We start from the raw sequence: 21,307 nt of genomic DNA on the forward strand, positions 1-21,307 counted from the left end.
TGGAAGAATAGGTTTTGTAGATAGCAGCAATTAGCATAGGCACAGTGGAGATAACAGTAGTGTCTCCAAATGAGAGGCAACTCATGGGGTAAATGTGAGAAGCCTGCTGAATCTCTGCATGCTATTGAATATACGTATTTAATTGCTAGGTACAGTAACCACAGCAACTCCTACCCTTAAAAATAATAATAATAATAATAATAATTTTTTTAAAACAAACTGTCAAATAATATACATTAAGAATGCTTTAAAACTAACAGATTTGTTTAATTCTGGAAAAGAAATGTTATTGCTGTGTTCACAAATCCTTACATTTCATCTTCAAAATTCATGAAAAAATGACAGGGAATTGATTAATTGGTGTATGGTAGAAATTTTGAGATTTTTTTTTTTTTACTAGATCTCATTTGCCAGATACAAATTTTAATTTCATTCCTTTCTGAGTATCATACGTCCAACATATTTTGAACTGGGAAGCACTAAGTTCGCAAGAGGATATCAGTAAAGTTCACATTTCTCTCAGTTAAAATTCAGCATTTTGATTGATATACGTAGCTTTGTTTTTTCTATAGATTTAAGAAAATTGAGTGATTGTATTAAGTAAGTATAAACTGTGTATAGTAAACTTCTATTATTTTTTGATATGTCTTGTGAACAATAAGCCTGTAGTTCAAGTTACATAGTTCGAAATAGTTTAAATGTTAGGATGTTTCCATTTTACAGAATTTAAAAATAAACATTAAACATACATGTATTGATACTTACTTAAAGTTCAAGTGGCTTTTACCATGTCATTTCTGTATTGTAACCATTATCTTGTGCTCCAGTACTATTGAGATTTGCCAGATTGTAAGAATTAATTACAGATGCTTGTTAGAAATATAAAATTATTTTATTTAAAACAATAGAGTACACATTGTTTGCATATAAAATAAATTGAATGTTAAAATTTTTCTTGACAACCTATTAATCTAGTTGAACTTTTATTACATTATAGTGGCAGCATAAATAGGACATGGAGCTGATTTGATGGAGCAGTACATTAAACAGATGCACTAGTTGTTCCATTAAATCAAAATGGCATTTCCATTAAGTACTTCAAACCTACTACACTGTAATTAAATGAACTGTGGTCCATTGACTCACCTTCTCACCTCCTTTTTTCCTTCTTTTTTTTCCTCTCTCTTTTTTTTTTTTTTTTTTTTTTTTTTTTCCCCATTCATATTGATATCATTCTGCTTGGGGAATAGAGCTGCATGTCTCCCAGTGCAATTACTGTTGGGTTTGGGAGACACTTAAGCATGCTGTTCTTGCATTGTTTCTTACATTCCTTGCTGTCAGTTCATCTATTTTGGTCGAAAACGTTATTTGCTTCTCTGAGCTTTTCAATTAAGAAACTGACATCTCATTTTAGATATAAAGCTCCTAACAGTTCAAGATGTCCTAATGCTAAAGAGGTATTAGCAAAAGCCATTTAATGTTTCAGTGTGACTTGTGAGGAGAGTGAACACTTTCCATTCTATTGTCTACATTTTGATTATATTTTAACGAAGAATGGTTTTTTAAAGTATAAAATATTTAGGGCCAAATTTGCTTTCTGTTATATGTATACACAAAAATTCAGTGATGTGAGCAAGTTGTCTCACTAAGGACAAGGTCTGGCTCTTCAGATGTTGGAGCAGAACTTTCCAAACCTTATGGGACAGTGAACTACTGTGTATCCTTATAATTTTTCATTGCTTATATGAATTTCTGTGAGTCAACGGTGAATTGATCAACCTGGCTTTGCAGAAAACAGCTAGGGAACCATTGCTTTAGAGGAATAGGTGTCATCACATAACTAATGGATATAAATAAAACGGTAGTGGTGTGTGCTCCAGTAGGTGTATTATGTACTTATGATTTCTTTTGTGTAAGTTACTTTTGCTTCAATATGTATTTCTTTTGTTAATAGTTACTTTTGCTTCAATATGTATTGTAATATCAGTTGAAAAGCATGGTTTAAGTACATTAAACTATAGAGATTCATATAATTGTACTTGAAAGCCAAGATTACTCTGCTCTCAAAGATTGCAGTGCAATGAATAGAATGATGCCACCTGTTTTGGACATCTGGTCTTAGTTGGTTTTCTTAGTTCTAAGGTAGAATTTCAATTTTTCTGTACTAATTAATGTTTGGTTTTGTGCTTTGTGTTTTGCTCTCATGTTTGGAAAATTATTTGTCTCAATTACATATACATTGTAAAGAGAAATGTTGCTAACTAGACTGTGATTGGAAAATTATTTCTATCTTGTACAGCAGAGGGCTACATTTCATTTTGTAAGTAGTTGACTGCTGACAGCACTGATTTATTAAGCACCCAAAAAGATGATGGATAAGCATGAATATTTTAAATATTTTAGCACAAGCTTTGAGATGGAATTCAGGCAATTAAATTGCCAATAATTAGCACAAGCTCTTATGAGAAATGCTCCAGCTGAAAGCAATGGTTTTGATTTATATAAAGTTTGGGGGTTTTTTACTGGCTATTGTTAAAAATATGCAGCATGTTGATTTTCATTACATTCTTGCTTTCATTCTGTTTGGGTAAAACAAAATTAAAATAAATAAATCCACAAAGCTGTTCATATGCTTCAGCAACGTATATAGTTATTCTGGAAATGTCCTTGTATTCATGGAGACTGTTGGATTTCTGGAAGAAATATCAATAATTGCTTTAACATGTATTTAATTTAGTTCCCTTTTTGGTTTAATAAAAACAAAGCTAATAGGTTAAAGAAAATGTGATATTTCTCCTTCTAAGCCCTGCATCATTAAGACTTCGAGTGTATATTAAAATCAAATCAGATAAGCAGTTATTTAGCGATGTATCACTTGTTTCTGTCTTAAAACCTGTTGCTTTTTCTACTAGGGAAAAGTGGCCCAGACAGCTTGCATGTCAGCCTGCCAGCATCTTTCAATGTCCCTAATGCAGATGCTACTGGACAGTGAATTAAAACAAATAAGCATGGGAGCAATTCAGCAGTTTAATTTAGATGTGATACAGTGTGAATGTAAGTAGATGTTCCAGAATTCCTATCTATATCTGTCTTAACACTGCAAAAAAGTTTAATGTAAGCCATACAATGATCTTTTTCCATGATCTATTAAAGCTTTGTCTTTTTAAGAGAAAATATTACTGTACAGCTTCTTGTAAAAGTACTTATGAGTAAGTATGTTAATATTTTGGGGTAATTTTTTAATGAATGTTTTGGGGTTTTTTAACTCAAATCTGATTGAAATGTACATCTGTTGTTATTTCTAATGGAATCATAATCAATATATCTGGTAAAAAAAATATGGTCTAGTACAAAGTTGCCCAAAACCACTACATAAATATTATGCTTTTATAGTTGAGCAAAAAAAGGTCAAATGTTCATGAAATTTTAATTTTCCCTCTTGAGTTTATTATTACACAAATTTTAAATGTGCTGTTACATGGGGTTTCCTCCCTCCTAGAACTACTATTGCCTTAGTCTCTGTGCAGAATAATAGTACTCGTTTAGTAAACATCAGATGTTGGTTTATTCTCACTGTTCAAAATATGGAAATAGAATCATTTTATAAAACTAGTTCAATCTGACACTGAAGGCAGGAATAATTTCCTCATGTTTTGCATGAATCTGTATGAAGGAAGTTACTTCCATGATATCACTGTGTTATAAATAGGTTTTAGGTCTGGTTTTATAGTTGATGACTAAGAGACAGTGAAAGGCACACTACTGTTTTTTTCAATGCATATTTTTAGATTCTTATGCTCTGTTTTTTCAAAGTATCTTTCTTATGTGTTTGAAGCATGGATCTCAATGATTTTGGTGACAGCTGTAAAATGGGGCAGTTCTACAAGTCATATGCTGAGGTTTTTGGTTTGGACATGAGAAAAAAATCCATGACTATACAATTAGCAGCCACCTGTGGGAAACTGGAAATTTGATTTTGAGCAATTTGGTTAGCATCACAGAAGGTTCTTGTGGGAGTTCAGGGACAAAGTTAAGGAGCATTTTTGACACTTTAACCATACACTTGTGTTTCCTTCTCCTGCCTTATTTGTTAAATTCCAACTAAACCCTGTAACAGGTAGAGCAAGAACCTTTCTGGCAGTCCTTTCAGTGTGTGGAATCAACTGATGGGATTATCAGAGTCCAACTGAAAAAATATCTGTGGTCATGACATTAAAGTTTGTCTCGTGATTGCACAAGCTGGCCAAACAGATGATGGTTGATTTGGTTTTTTTTACTTTTAGTACACTTGATGTTGCAACCTTAATAGTGTTCTTTTCAGGTAGGTGGGTAGGATACGTGTATGTGCATTTGAGTAGTTCCCTAGATGTAAAAAAGATCCCAGTTGTAACAACAGAAATTCCATAGTATTCATAATGCTGACACCATAATCATTCATCTAGACAAGTGGAATTGGTGCACCCACTAAACAGTCATGTGCCTTCTAAACAAATAGCGTAACAGCAAAGAAAGGTTGCCAACTGCCATATCATTCTCTTTCTAATATTTAAAATACCATCTGTGAACAACAGAGTACTTCACTACCCTGTATAGATTAACCAATTCACTGTTTCAGTCCGGGATTTCTAGCAGTACAGAGGATAAAATGCATGCCTTGCAGGGTGTTTTCACAGTATGAATAGTATGTTCACAGCGAAGTAATGAGAAGTCCCAACGAGTACTGCTGGTGTCTGGTCTCTGGGTTGTTCTCAGTCCTTTTTCTTCTCAGACTTTACCCTGTTATGGACCATCCTCATTTCTATTACTGTCTTTGACTGCTGCGCAATGGAAACTTCAATCAGTGAAGAGATCTTAGTAGAGTTTTATATAATCTAACATGATAAAATGTCATTATTTTAAGATTAAAATATAACCTTAAGACAAAATGCTTTGTTATATATAGCTGTTATAATGACCATATGGCATGGACTGGACGTGGGAAACCTTGGGCCAAAATGAGCAAGTTTCAGAAAACCCATAAATTAAAGACTGAAAAATACATTCTTTCCACCATTGCGTAACTTCTAGCATGGCCTCTACAGATGCAAATAGAATAAGCTTTAATTCTTCTTTTCTGCAAAGGTTTTAAAGTACATTAGAAAAAAAACTGGTTTTGCACAGAAACCCTCTGAATTGTTTAAATATAATTATGGAAGCTCAGAAGTCAGAATAGTATCTTGCGACAAATGACTTACATCTGTGGAATAAGGGATCAACACAAGATTTTGCTCAGATTGCTTTGCTGTTGTTTCATTCATAAGGTCCATCACAGGCACATTCCAGACCTCACTGTGATGCCTGTGATTTATGTTCTAGCTCATCACCCTCCCCCAGCTTTATTCTTTGACACTTTGGGATTAATGGATACAACAGCGACATTTCAATTAGTGCTTAGAATGTGCGAATAATTCATGACTGTTGGATAGTTTCCTACTGTATTATGTACATGGGTTTGTCATTTTACTTATAGACACAGTGGACTATACTCAGATGCATTTTGAACTAAGAAGTTATGTGAGATGTAGAAAGTTATGCATATCTGAAGACACATTTTTTAAAATTGTTGGCAATATTCTAGATAGTTATTCTGATCTTTAACATTGCATTTTTATTCTTTCTAATATGAACTGGAGAAGATCTAAATAAAAGCAGGAAAATGTGATTACTTCACAGATTTTTTTCTTTTCCATTAAAGAGTAATCAACAGTCCAACCAGCAGCCCAACAATCTGTTAGTGAACAGCAATCTGTTAAAGTCAGGAAGTGCTGATGTTCTTAGTCACAGCAAATAGGTAGAATGATAAGCGGACTTCCAAAAAAGGAAGGTAGAAGGGAAGGAGGTGATCCTGTAGTGAAATGTGGAATTTCATTATCCTGCATTGCATTTCTATGCAAAGTACCAAACTTTAAAAAGCAGAGCAGAAAATCTGGAAGCATCTGATACTTTTGCTCAAGAATAGTAATAGTATCAGGTAGTCTTCTCTGATTATTTATTAAAAATTAAAAAAAAAAATACTATTTTCTTGCTCTGCTTCTAATAAGTTTTTTGTTTTCCTTCCAAACATTTCCAAAGCTTTCAGTTTTATTTCAGTTTGTCCTGTTCTAATTGAATTAATTCTCTGCTTTCTCTACATATTTTATAACTTAGAGCAGTGTTTTACCTCAGTATTTTACACCATTCTTTCTCAGTGGTGATCTTCCACTAAGATAATTTGGTTTCTTACAACAGTATTCAGAAAAATAGAATGTACTAGGTCCCATTGAATAAACCCCAAAGAATTGTCTTTTGCTTGGACATTGCATTTCAGTGCCCTGCAAAGGGAAATGGGTTGGGGAGGGGAGGTGTTCACTATTTCTTGAAGATTAAATTCAAATGTGGGTTGCTATATATCACTTTATGAGAAGCAAGGTATACAGAATAGAAGATGAGCTTTTCAGAGTCACCATCCAGATCTAGATACCTTACATCAGATTTTTATTAAGGAAATAGATCTTGTCAGAAATTATAATTGCTAGAAGAGTTAAATGTATTTTTTCTAATTTATGTGTTTAACATTAGCTGAATTGTGAGACAGGTTTAATTGGCAAGAGGAGGTATGGTTGAGTGAGCATCCTTCTTCACCCGGACATGAATCTGTGCAAAGATGAAAAGGTTTTGGATCCTGCCTATAAATGAGCATGGGTTAGCAGAGAATTAGCACAAAGCAGGATGCAATATACCTCTCTAACCAGTGCCACATAGGGCTTCCTGCCAGTCCCTCCTTTTTCACCCACTGTGTAGAGAGATGCAGTATCCAAGAGCAAGAGAGAACTTGACCCATGTGCACTCTGAGCATACGCGAAGGTAATCTCCAGGTGGACATGCCAGAAACTGAGGAACTCAGATCCCGGTTTTCCTTGAAAAGGCACTGTATTCACCTCTGGAAGCCCCTCACTTTACCTGCCTCCTCTCCCATCTGAGAAGTCAGGTTAACTTAACTCACTTGAGACCATCCTTCATTTGCAGGTCACATATGGCAGCATGGGAGTGAGGGGAAGCATCGAGATCTTGCCAATGCTGGGGGCAGGGCTGGGGGCTGCTGCCTGGCCAGCTGGCAGCTCCCTCAACGAGGGTCCCCTCCAGGCGTGTTTGAACAGCTGGAGCATCCAACAGGGCTGCAAAGTGGCTGACGGCTGCTGAGATAGTCACCTGAATCTCCGCTTTTCCTTTTAAACTACATTTGTAGCTTTGCTGTCCTGCCTGTGAATCAGCACTATGAGTCTGGAGTAAAACTGTCCTAATTTAGCTTTTGACCCAGAGTCTGGGCTTTGATTTTTAATTTCTGACATTGAGCACCAAACTATTTGTCAGGAATTAGTGAATTCCCACACCAACAGAGAGGCACAACCAGATGATGGCTGAAAGATGGGGTTTTGAAAAAATATCATGAAGAGACCTGTTAATAAATCTAGAAGTACACAGAAATTCAGGACAATTTACAGTTAAAAATCTCTTAAATTCCATTTTAGCAGACATAGCCTTTTTCTTAAGATATCCAATAATACATATATACATCAATTCACATATATCCTGTATGCAAAATGTAATGAAAAGATCAAAGCAAAGTATTCAAAAGAAAATGGACTCAAGTCATCTTTACAACATTTAAATTTACCATTCTCATGTATGTGTTACCTCCCAGCCCATTTTTGTATTATTACATACTTGTTTCATTAGATCCTACCTCCAGTAAATTGCAAAACCGGCTGTTGTAGGAAGTACATTGAGATTGTACATATTGTGATCATACATTGTGCCAAAGATCCTGTTTTATATATACAGAAAAGGTCTACACAGTATCAGCAAAGTTCAGGAAAAGAAAATGTTAATAAAAACCTTGTGAATACCAGATTCATGTAACACATAGTTTCAATTTATTTTCCTGAAAACATTGGGGTTTCTCATTTAAACTGACAAGCAGCCAGTTGTTTGCCCCATGTTACAGTTTAATGGTGATTTTTGCATTTAATTCTTGTATATAATAAAATTCCTGAATGCTTTTATGCACACTCAAACAACCAGCCCCCTACCCCTCCAAATCCTCTTTAAGCCTAGAATGAATGTATGGGGTGAGTATTTTGAAAGATGTATATATGACAGTGTTTCATTACTATCTGGAAAAGGACCCTTAGGACAAAGACATTAAGAATGTTAATCCCGTTCTTGTAATATCTTCCTAAAATGCTGTGCAGTAGAAAATATTTAATTAGCTGTGTAAAATTATTAGCAAAACTTAAAAGCCCTGAGCTGAGGGTGAAGGGGGAACTGTCTGACCGTTACCATAAGTAGATTATCTTTTTGCCCTTTGAACCCATGAAATTGTAATAATGAAGCAAATTCTACCGTAGTCACCTGTCAAAAATGACCCAAATGTGAGAATAAATGCTTGTGCTATTATGAGTGTCCCTGGTGTTGTAAATGCATTAATAATTTAAAATTGTAGTTAAAGAGAACAAAGCTTTTGCAATAAAGTTTGGTACTTTGTGTGCTTCTTGTTCTATAGCTGCAATGGTAGTAGGTACTATGCAGAGAAACTAAATCATACTGCATTATTTAATGCATTAGGATAAATTCCAAATTATGTTAGCCTAATGAGTTGCAGAAAGGATGCGCGTATTTGCCCTGTGGCAAGTAAAAGTATCCCACTATAGGAAGGTACCTCCCAAAGTATCAAGTGTCAGTAGCTAACTGAAAAGTTTTGCTGCAGGTCACATATGAAAAGTCATATTCGCTTTTCAGTTCTGTAACCATTCCTTTGCTGTAGCACTTCCTTTTCCCATTGTGGAGTGACTGGAGGAGCTCATATTCTAGTGGGGAAAGCTGTGTATGAACAGAAAGTTACACAGGATCAAATATGGATTGGCATTATCTCTTGAGAATAGTGCAGGTTCTCCTTCCTTGTTTAGAGGATGTAGAAAAGACTTCCTTCTGACCATCACCATGATCCTCATTAGTGTGCTGCTTTAGCTCACAACCCATGAATCTCTTTTTAGCTGTTTGCTATAGGGCATTGCTAAGAATTTCCTGCTATAATATGGCGTTTCCATTTTAAACGCTATGTTTGGCTGACCACAGGGGCCGGCATCATAGACCTGTCACTGAAGAAAGGGTAGTCCCAGTGGCCATGAAATTCCTGCAGAAGACAGCCATGGAGACACCCAACCCTTTAACCTAGGGTGTTCAGAAGGGTGCTTTCATAGGCCTGGAGATCTTTAGTTCTTCTGCAGGTTGGTGGTTGTACAGACTGTCTTCTCTTTGCTGCTTTTAAAGAGTTTATTTTTAAGCAAACTCTCTCTATAAAATGCTGTGTTTAGGATATGCTTTTTCTACTGTTTTTTATCTTTCTTATTTTTTATTTAAAAAGTATATTTGTGGTAGATTGAAACTCCCCTAGAAAGTTGGTGTTACTTATAAAGTAGGAAAACCAGACAATTTAAAATGCAGACTTGAATACAGTATTCAGTGAACATTTTCCAACTCTTACCAATATTTGTCTGTGACATTACAGTTTTCTCCCCAGGGATTTTGATTGTTATTTTTTATTCCTTTAGTTGATGAAGAATTAAGTCATATTCCAGTTTAATTCATTCTCCTGTTACGTGACTGTCCATAAAAATTTTGGCACTACTGTAATAAAAGTAATAAATTATGCCTCTACTGGTAAAGCTTCTACTCTGATACTATATTCATCTATTACTAAACTATTTTTAGATATTCTAAGATGGTCTTAGTAGCTTCTTGTACCACTTAAGTAAGAATCTTTGTTATTATCATTCACAATTGCATTCCGTATAATAATTTTTAGACTTGTGAACAGTATCTGAATTCATTAGTCTGCTTTAAGTCAAAACCATACATTCAGAAGTAAATGATTGAGCCCATCATGTTAGCTCAGACACCAGTGTCTTTCTGGATGTTACTTTCACTTGATGATCCAAATTTTCTAACTAGCCATTAACAAAAAAAAATCTATTAAGGATTTCATATTACTTTTAAATGTTAGTGAGAGTCCATGTGTCACAGTAGAGTTGAGCACTGGATCTGGAAATTTTTTGGATGCATATGTTCTGTTTCCTCTACCACTGAATGACCTGTTTCTCAGACTTGGAAAAAAATGTTAGTTTCGCTGGCTCAAATTATACCTTTGTAAAACTATTACAGTGATACCTACTTTGTTTTGTTAAGAACTCTAACTGAAGAGCATAAGAAAAATTCTCTTATGCTCTTCTGAAGTCAGGTGTCTAATTTGCGTGGGGACATGAGGCAGTGGGTATTTCTACAATTGTCTTTTGTTATTAACGTGACTGGAATAAGAACAACAAAAAGTATATTTATTTTTAAGCTTGATAATTATTTATCATTTCCTGATTTAATCAAATAGCTGACATGGTTTTGTTACCATTTTTTGTATTTTGAATGTAGTTTTGCCTTCCAATTTTGACAGCCTATTTTTGGGTTCAAAAAGAGCATAAGTTCACTATTGATAAGCTGGCTTAAAGCCATGAACAACAGGCATTTCATCTCTGCTCTGACTGTGGCACATAGAGCTTTCCACCTGTTGTCTATACATTAAACTAGCTCCCACCTTATTGTTTGTCTTTTATTGCTGCTTGACTAGAGATGGGGTTTTTGTAGCACGGGTGCTGTAACAAAAGCAGATGTTTGAAAGTATGTTGACAGCCATGGAATTGGTATTATTCTGAAATTCTTCAATAATCATTCACCTCAGGCCAAAAAGATGTTGGCTGCTGTGGTTGTAGCATTATTACTGAGTTAGAATTTTAAGACTTCCTAATAATACTCCTAAAGGTATTATTCTTTGGGGTCATGGAAGAATGATGGGGAAGTTGTTTATTAGTTTGGTTTTAATCACTGAAAGTTATTTAATCTATTTCTATCAAACTAGTTTCATTTTTATGCTATCTAGCATTTATATTGCATAGAGCCTGATTTTTCTGTTAGAATTTTTTTTTAAATCTATATCCGTAATATTTTTAACCTTTCTTTGCAGTGTTTGCTAGTTCTGAGCCTGTGCCAGGATTCCAGGGAGACACCCTGCAGTTAGCTTTCATCGACCTCAGACAAGTAAGACACTAGTTGTTGTTTTTTATCCTACTAATTTCCCCTTTTGACCAATGCTGAAGTTATTAAATTCAAGAACTTTTCATGGTTTTGCATTCCCATGTAATTAGTTCTGAAAAGTGATTGTTTGAAGTGTTATTGGTGGACTATTCTCTGTAATTTAGCATAAAACTGTTTCTGCAGTATGTTGTTAGGGGGCACTGTGCTACTGGTGGTACTATTGCATGCATATAAGATTGAATTCTGGTCCTGACAATTTTGTAAAGATCCTGTGATGCCTTCTTGCAAAAGTGTACGTACAACCCTGGTGTATGCTGGCCTGATTCCATTCTGATCAATTGCTCCTGTCTACAAAACTACTTCCTGGAGAGCAGAATTGGGCATGGTATTATTTAGCATTTCTTTTCCTTAATTTGTTACATAGAATTCTTTTAAACCGTTAGAGGGCAGCTTTATTCCAACTGGCTAGTCTTTATTTGATATCAAATTTAATTTCAAATGCCTTAATATTGGAAACACTTCTCCACAGTTCTTGCCAAACGGAAGGTTTTTCCAGACTAAAATCTACTTACCTTAATTTCATGTAGTTATTTCTAGTCCCTTCTTTCTGTAAATTCTGACACTATATCCACCCATAGCAATTCATTTGCAAAAACTTTTCATACTTGAAGTAAGCTGTTAGAAAGGATTTATTATTTCAAAAAAATGCAAGTATAAGTATCTTTTAAATACTGAAATTAATTATTAACTGCATGTGGAGGGTCTTTAGCTTTCTGCAGATGTTGGTAATATTTTTCAGCACCATTATGAACCTGTCAAAGTTATCAGAAAAGGAGAGAAATGTAGAAAGAATTCCATACCAAATTATCTATAGAGCAAGAATATTTTTGCTTTTAATAGTTTAGTAGGTTTTTCATAGCAAGATAATGAAAAGGCATTTCAGAAGGGAAAATTCCTGAGGCAAAGTGTTCCAGTTTCTCCTAATAGTTAGAAAGTACTTCATTAAAGTGTCTTTTTAAATTAAAAAGTTAAAAGATAAAGTTTTCTGTTACATTCTCACAGTAGTATAACAATGAACAATATCTACAATGGGATAAGCACGGACTATGTGACAACACAGGATCGTGGCCATAAGATTTGTTCGTGTGATACTTGTACATTAGGAGTTCCAGAATTCAGTATGTAAAGATGTACTCTGCCAGACTTCAAATACCACAAGTCTTGACTAGCAGCTTTTCTCTTTTGGATTCTTTTTTATTCTTCTTTTATTATCAGTGTTAGAAGTGACTAAACGTCTTCCAATTTGTACTAAGTTTAGTTGAAGGGAAAGGATGTTGAGAGATTTTGGCACCATTTCTGTCATCCACCGAAGTGGTATAAATCCTTCCAGGGCCTATGTTTGTTTCAAGGGAACATGTAATTTCCAGCTATGCAGGAGGGCAGGGTGTGTTCATACTTGTTACAGGAAATAAATAATATTTTTGTATGTTTTAAGCACTAACTGTCTAGCATGTCACATAAATAGGGATTATGTTGCTTATGATAGCTCTCAGTTTATGTTAGCAACTTACATTTAGAATCTTCTTGATGCAAGTAACCCTTTATAGAGGATTGTCTGTATGCCATGGGAAACTAATTGATTTCAGATACTTGATAAACAGAGAAAGTCTGGGCAGCTCTCTTTATTGGGTTGCCGTTGGAGAAGTAGAATAGTTCTAGTATATTTGTTCTGGTTTTTTACTATATTTTTTGCATGACTCACCAAAAGGTATTGCAAGCACACATTAAAAACATTTACCATTTAGTAAGGATTTGTAGTGTTTTCCCTCTCTTCCTTATTTGTGATCCATTTCTATCTTAATAGGGTGGATGACAGTTCTTTTCAAGAATACTTAGAAAGGCAACAGAGCCTTTTTCAGAAAGTTCTTATAAAAGGTCATGCTTCTGTTTTTTAGTTTGAATTTGATACTTCTTCATGAATCGCAGGATATGAAAGATAAGGAAGTAGGTCCAGTGGTCAGGTTTTACCTGCCCACCCGGACTGTGCCCTGAGGTCAAACTCCTGATATTGGCTGTTTGGTACAGAGGAGCTGATGACAGGTGGGGGCTGATACAAGGGGGAAAGCTTGAACCGTATCAAAGCTAAAAGGCAGGAGATTTGGGACTCAGTGAGAGACTGTAGCTAAAAGATGGATCAGCAGGATTGCCCTCTTCTTAAAAAGCAGCTGACCTGCAAGGGAAAAGACTTTATCGTCCTGCCAATCACATGGTTGCTAATGGAAGCCAGTTATCTCAACAACAGCTTGCTCTCTCTGTTGTACTAGGGCAATGTGTAAGATTAATGAGGATTGGGCAGCAGAACATTGCAGCACATTTTACTAAAGCAGTAGTCACTTACAAGGAGCCAATCTGGGAGACAGAGAGGGAAGAGCTACATTTGGATGATTACCATGGTGGGAGGAGCAGCTTTGAAAAGAATTGCTGTAGGTATTTTCATCATAACAGTTCCTGATCCTCCGTCTTGCCCTGAAGACAATGTATGGACAGCATGTTGTCCCTAGCAAGCCCACTTCTTTCCCTCTTCTTTCCACATACATAGAAGAGCAAACAGAAACAGTTGGCATGAGAAAGAGTTTCTTCTAAGAAGAGAGCAGTAGTTAGTATCAGGAGGCTCTAAGAGGGCAGAAATCACAAAGGGGCAGTCACTTACCGATGTTCCCTTTGATAAGCCACCTCTTTCTTGTACTATCCCCCCTTATGCTCTTGTCATACTTAGCATGTTCCTTGAAGATCTTAGTAATCAGTAGAAACCCTAGTCTAAAGATTTTTGTGCTATTCCCGTATCCACAGTATCTCAGCATCTCACAGAGGTGACTTGGTGTGGTTGGCTAATCACACATAGTGCATACTAACAGAGAATCACATGGCCACGTTCATCTAGAAACTTGCAGCTCCATCTACTTTAGCAGACCTAAAGCAGCAAGCAGCTACTAAAGAAACGGATAGATTCATGATTCTGTACAGCTGCAGTAATTGTGTCATGCCTCATACCACTTGTCTTTGCATATGACCTGAGGTCATACCTATGTGCACCCTTTCACTCCACTTACTTAAAGCCACTGAGGGGCAGGCCAGTTCAGCAAGGTAATTATCAAAGTGATATGTGCTGCTTTAAAGAGCCTTGTCTCTGGCATCTTGTGAAGATGACCCAGATCTCCTGTGACCTGGATCATTCTCTGAAGATAGTCTCTTGCTACTGCCTATATGGAGAGCTTGGGTAAACAGTGCAGTGGCCCAGAGTGAGGTGGAATGAACTTTGGGGGTTTTGCTACCAATTCAGATCCTAGGTCAATTGGAATTAACCTTCAAAAGTAAACAGGTCTTAGTTCATCCTACTTGAATTAGTCTCTGAGGAAGCTCAGCCTCCAACATGAATTAGTTTTGTCATGGTTATGATCTGGTTTTTAGTGCCTAAAGACTAGGGTTACAGTTCTGGAATGTGAGGCAGTTTCTTGGATGTCCTGGACACTTAAATACTGTGAGGAAAAGGACTGAATTTTACAATTTGTGCATTATTCTTTGGAGAGCCAGTATAGTGTGTAGTAGACATGGTCTCATGGTAGCCTGAGAGGTCAGTAGTTGCTGTCCTAGGGCAAATTCCCTGATTCCTAATCAGCTGAGTGGGAACCAGTGCCTATTCTTGGAATCAAATAATTGCCTGCAGAGGTATAACCTAATCTGCAAATGTAGCTTGAATTTTTTTTCACTTTTGACTTCACAAGTTGTTGCTAGTGTTTCTCTCCGCCACAAGAACTACTTCAGTTTCAAACATGCCTTCTTCCTCTACTGTCTGATCTCAGACAAATGGTCAGCTTGATGATTGTGGAATTTCCTTATTTTGCCACAAATGAGGAGAACTGTGTCTCATCTGTGTTCTTTTGGCACTTAAGTACATGTTGTTCATATCTTCCAGTTGCTGTCAGTGCTGGTTCTGCAGCAGGGGTAGCCATCTCAAGTGTATGTAATCATATGCTGTTGGTAACCCCAGAGTTAAGCAACCACCTTAGAAGCATCTTCTCCCACATGGTAACACAGAGTTTACAGTCTGATAGTGGTGTCCCACACTATGGGAGACCAAGGGCTGTGAATAACAAGGTCCATAAATTCTGCATAGGCATGGGAGAAAATTCTCAAAGATTTTTAGCAATTCCTGTTAACATTTTGCTAACGTTAGAGATAAATTAGACACAAAGTCATGATGCAATCAGTGTGATTAATATACAGAATAATATACTAGGGGTACATTAGAAGGTACATTTTTGTCACACTTGTTTATGATATATGTAAATAAACGTGGATAAGCACTTCTGTGAGCTCAAGTTATTGGTAATACACAATATGTATTGCTTCTAAAAATTGATAGCTAATATTTAAAAATATAATACATTTTCTTTAGATTCCAAAGCATAATGGAAATTACATTGATAGTTTCTTGCTTGTCTATTCACTTTTTAAGGCATTTTCTGGTCAGAATTACTGCTAACTTTCTGAACTGTAGTGTTGCATGCAACAGATCTATGTATAAGTTTATTTGAAGGAGAAAATTCTTAATAGTACTTAAGATAGTGCTCCTCTTTCTTATTTGCTTCTCATTCATCACTGAGAGATGATACTGTCCTTCTGATAAACTCAGAAGTAACTCGTTGTAGGTAGAAACTGTGTAACAGATTACTGGGCTTGTCTGCTAGTAAAGGCAGGCTGACAGCTCAGTCTTCCCCACTGTTTTGTTTGCACTGTTTAATTTGAATTCATTTCCTGTGGTAGTAACTGCATTTCAGCTCTGGCTTGTCTCTGATTCCCTGCAACATGCAGCATGCTGAAGCTGTCACCATCTGTGTTCCCAGTGGAGAATGCTCTTGAGCCCTTCAGTAGGCTTCAGAAAATAAGTTGCGGCCTGTTGCCAAATCTGACCACCATGGCTCTTGGAGGTCCAGGACGCTAAAGGTGTGCTGTGGTTTCTTTCAAAGGCAGTCATCCCACACAGTGCCTAGGCTTTGAAATTAGTAGGGTACACCCACCCCTGGCCTCTACTACAGAGAAGAGTCTTGAACTGAAAAAACATCAGGATTTTCCAAGAGGGAGAAATCCCTAACAGTATGTTTAGGCATAAGTCTTAAAAACTTAAGAATTTAAAGATAAAAGTAAGCCTTTCTTTCATAAGGCAACAGTCTGAATTTTTAATTAGCAAGTAGTATAGAATATTTCATCTTTCGCTTCCTGAGGGAAATGGTTGTTGAGGCTTTCATCTTCACAGAGGCTCTTTCACAATGCTTACTGATCCCTTTCCCCTTGCCATGCACTCCCCAGCTTCTCTGAACAAGCAGAGGAACATGTTACATCTGTAACATGAAGCCCAGCCTCAGGGTGCTGTGTAATGGGATTTGTGCTTCTCTAGTTTTCAGTGCAATGCTGCTTATTCAGCTAAAGAAAGGAGCTCAGATTTCAGACAGTAATGAAACAGGAGTTGCACCTCTCTGGATTTCAGACCATAGATACTCACTTTGCTGGGGGAGGAAGGCAACGCTCGTGCTGGCCTTTTGCTTCTCCATAAATTGAATGCACTAAAGCAGAAGAGTGGCTTAAGGCACACTGTGAGCAGAACAGGGACACTTCAAGGTTCAATATCTCATGTATTTGCATCATACAGGAGATGCATGCATGCATATGCATATCTGTGTTCAAAATGACACCGTTACTTGAGTATGACTGCATGCTGAATGTGTGTTATCCAGCTTGCAGGGGACACACCACATCTTTTCAGAGTGCTATATTCCTACAAGTAAATGCGAATTCTTCACACAAGCATGACAATTTGTTTGTAAGCACTTATATTCCCCAGTGGAATCTATTACTTTTGATTTCTCATTTTCAACTAGATTCTGTGAAGCCTTTATCTAATTGCTAAATTGTGTCTATAGATACTTGTGAGAAAGATCTCACTCAGTGCTCTGTACACAGAAACAAGCCAGCTCATTACTGGGATGGGATTTATACCTTCCAGCTGGTAAGAATTAGGAAGCTTTGGAAACAAATGCACAGAAATTAGCAGTGGGGGGTCAAAAACAAGCATGGCTTTAGATACACTAACTTGATAAGGATTTGGAGAATCAAAGCAGGATGGCAAGTCAGTCACTTCCTGGCAGTAGATATTCCTACCCTGTTACTGCCAGGAGCTAAGAGCACACATGCCAGGTATTAAGTGTATACGTGTTCTTTGGGACATTAGATCATGCACTGAATTCAGTGCAAAGCAGGTTATATCCATTTCAACATCTGAATGCCCGTTTTCCAGCAGAGAAGTGCAAATAACATGCTGATAGCGTACCAAGTTTTCCCTCTGGATCTGGGCTTAGTGACAATGAGGGGGCATACCTGAAAACAGGTTTGAAAAACTCAGTGTACAACTGTTCTTACTTCACTTCAGTAGCTTTATCAGTGCTTTACTTAACTAAAATTATATACATACGGCCATTTAACTACAAGATATACTACTCCATCTATGGTAAAAACTGTAATAGTTTCTCCAGAGGAAAGTATAGTAGATTGTCTACAAAAAACTATGTGGTGGAAGGTATAACACTTGAACTGAATGTCATCTCCTAATTGACAGTAAAGAATGCTGTCGGTACCTAAACCAGAGGAATTATCAAGAATAAGAAAATAATTTTCTTGTTGTTTCTTTAAACTAGTTCATTTAAGAGATACAATTCTTTTCTCCACTTACCAAACCAGATATACACAAGAATTAGATGGGCTGACAAGAAATCTGTACTGTGTATTTAGAAAATGACAGAACTTCTGAAGCACTGTCTCAGCTTGACTTAAGAGACCTGCAGATAACCACCTTTGCATAAGAACATAAGCCTTAGTTGAACAAGAGGTGTGGGGGGGGCGTTGGTTTTGTTAGTTGAATTTATAATTTTTGGAATGGAGACAGGAAATGGCATTTATTGATCTCATTTGTCATGTGCAGGTGAAACTCTTGACTTAGAGCAGTGCAGGGAAGTTCCAGCTTGTAAATACCACCATCACAGAAATTTCTAAAAGTTTCACAGAAGATTGATGAAAGCAGATATTACCAAAAAAATAAAATACAGTAGGCAAAAGCTGCTATCAACACTATTTAGATGAACATATCTGAGTCCCTATCTGAATACTACCAACTGTCACATTTAATCAGCTCTCAGCTCTTCTTCTTAGTCATCAGTACTTCCACAAGACAAGGTTTAGAAATAGTTAATCAATTCATTCAAAACCTACAGAGCTGTTGAAAAATGAAAACTTCACATCTCTGGGAAAACTTTCTGTTCAAGAAAGCTCATCCCATAGTTACAGAGGAAATTACTGTAAGATCACAACCTAAATGGCATTAAAATTGTATCCTTGATAGCTGAAGTGCATATCCTAATTATACCCTGTCCATAATGCCAGAACACAAAGGCTTTAGTTTTTTTGAGCAAGATACTAAATTACTTCAACAACTGGCATGGTTTGTGTCTATGAGACTATTTATGAAGCAGTCATTTCCAAGGACATTATGAGAGAAAGCACTAAATAAGCTTTATTGGAGGTTTTATTCTTTTGCAGAATGGCCTGTTGGTAGAAAAGTTTCAGAAGATCACTTTCAGATGATTTCTGAATTAACAAATCTCTTGTTTGAATTAGAAGAAATTGATCCATGTGCCTATTATATTTGTAAACTCCTACTTACCCTTTCTTTGAGTCACTGATCTACATCCCATTCAGTGGAATGAAGTTTCTCTTCTGCTAGCAGTTTTGCTCCCCATCTGATCCTTGCCTTTATCTTTGTCATGTAAGAAATTATGTAAATACAGTGAAGGAAGATTTGAGTGCATGACTTTCCTAAAGTTTGTGAATACATTATATCAAGCTGCTGTCCTCCTGCTGACAGCCAGTTGCTGCAGGATCTCTACCATTGTGTCTGGGCCCTTCTGTAGCCCTGAGCTGATGGATGGAGTTCAGTTTTGGAGCCCCCCAGCTCCACAGGACTTCCTCTGAATCCTGTGGGTGGTATGTGGTTCCTATGAGTAATGAATGAGCATTGTTAATTGAACAAAACAAGAGAAAAAAAATTAATGTTTTCCTTCAAGTTACTTTTTATTTGTATCCTCTTAAGATCCATGAGTCCTCGTCTCCCATGAGGGAGCCATGGGACTGGGAGCTGCATTACGGTGTTCAACAATTTCTGCCTCAAAATTGCTTACATCCCCCAGACTTAGCTAAGCTGGTAGTATCACTGCTAAATACTATGTATTGGACATCACCACTAACCCCTTAACTCTACCGATTTGCCTCCGGTATTTTTTCAGTTGCATCAATCAACATATTTAAGTTCCATTCCTTCTATAAATCATCTGTCAATCACAGGCAGCAGTCAGAATGTCCCCTTTTTTTCCTTTTGCTAGTTTCTTCTGTGAAAAAGAAAGTCAGTCCATTTCTTTCAGAAGTCACAATAGGGCAAATGCTTCTTTCTATGTTTATCATTTTACATAGTTTATGCTGAGATCCATTAAGAACATTTATTTTTTAAACAGTAGAAACTGAAGAGATGTTTTTACCCAAAGGAAAGGACTTTCAGTGAGCAGTTAATGGTGTATAAAGTCCATGAAACCATCAGGTTGCCTTATTCCCAGGAGAACGCAATCTTTCCTGGTTTCAGTGGCCTGCCTCCAGGAAATTGTTCCAGGAGGACACACAATTAGCCCACACTCCAGAGTGCACAGTGTAATGTGATGCAGTTAAACCAGAAGACAGTTTTCATCTTTTGACCCTGTGTCAAACATGTCAGTTGAGTAGCTTACCTGAGATCTGTAAGAGAACATAGGTCATCAGATATTTTCCCATAGAAAAGATGACGCAGTAGAGACACACAAAAAAAAATGCAATTTTAAAACCTGACTTATTTCTGAAGTAACAGAAAAAAATGCCGAGCCAGCCTTTTTAAGTGACGCAACTCAGTGCATTCAGATTCCTTTCTTTTTGCCGGTCTAAAGTTTAGATAAAAATCTTTGCCTTTGCTTAGGATGTATGAGAAAGACATTAAAAGTGGCTCTTTCATTTTAAGCATTAACAACATACTGAGCACTGTGGAAGGGTAGATTTGATAATATCATTGAAATGCACATCCAAATGATAGTTTTGGGAATGGTTCAGTATAGTGTCTAAATTCTGCATCTATTGACATAGAGGATAGTTTTAAAAGTTCACAGTGAAACAGAATAATATTGAATAATTCCTAGACAGAAATACACAGGTAACTGGGAAGGGAGGGGGAACCCTGCGTAACTAGTAGATTGAAAAGGCACAAGCTGAAAACTCAAATGACAGTGTAAAACAGTCCCCATAGCTTAATTAAATAAAACCAATAATGCGATTTAAACTTCTTTGAGTTAAAATTACTTTAATAAGGGTGTTAATTACTAAAGGATTAACACTGCTTACATGTGATAATAGATGTGGTCAGTCAATAAAGGGTGAGAATAATGTTCGTTTAAGAAGCAAAAGAATCTAGCACAGGATTACTCACCAGAAAGGGATAACATTTCAAAGTGGCAAGTAAAATCAGGGGAAGAGGTTTTCAAATTGCAGGAGGCATTAGGGGCTGAATTGTGCCATCGTTACTCAGCAGAATTTCCATGTATATTGGGATCTGTTGGAGCTAAATTATGAAGAGTAGTTATTAGAAATGATCTGTTACGTAGTTTGGAATTACTCTGTTTTCCAGAGCAATTGCAACAAATCATTTTTCAGATTAAACATTTTAAGAAAATACTGTCACCTGAGAAGTAAGGAGAAAAAGCACATTATAAAGGAAAAAGTTCAACTTCTAAGGAGAATAATTTCTTGAAGATGTGTTTCTTAGAAAATAAGTGGTATTGGACTGTTGACATCGATCAGAAAGGGGTTTTCCTAATACGTTTGCAAACATAACAGCAGGAGAAGAAAGATCTTTTGCAAAAAGCCAAAAATAAACAAATTCTGAGTTATCCAGGTTTCTTGTTGCTGCAACTTACTGGGCTCAGAAGCCTTTGCTAAATCAAATTATCTAGAGAAGAAAAACAAAAGC

General features: G+C 36.5%; 1 protein-coding gene across 10 annotated transcripts in view; it reads left to right on the top strand.

Annotated features, from left to right (window-relative positions):
* Positions 1 to 21,307, top strand: part of EXOC6 (exocyst complex component 6) — a 96,378-nt gene that overhangs the window by 60,497 nt on the left and 14,574 nt on the right. For all 10 annotated transcript variants that reach the window (XM_042786893.1, XM_042786878.1, XM_042786874.1 and 7 more), the window contains 2 exons: positions 2,913 to 3,054; positions 11,090 to 11,163. In XM_042786893.1, coding sequence (XP_042642827.1) covers positions 2,913 to 3,054; positions 11,090 to 11,163 — 216 coding nt within the window. The remainder of the gene's footprint in view (positions 1 to 2,912; positions 3,055 to 11,089; positions 11,164 to 21,307) is intronic.

Source organism: Tyto alba, unplaced genomic scaffold, assembly GCF_018691265.1.
Source record: "Tyto alba isolate M040663 unplaced genomic scaffold, T.alba_DEE_v4.0 Super-Scaffold_1, whole genome shotgun sequence".
Classification (NCBI taxonomy): Eukaryota; Metazoa; Chordata; class Aves; order Strigiformes; family Tytonidae; genus Tyto; species Tyto alba.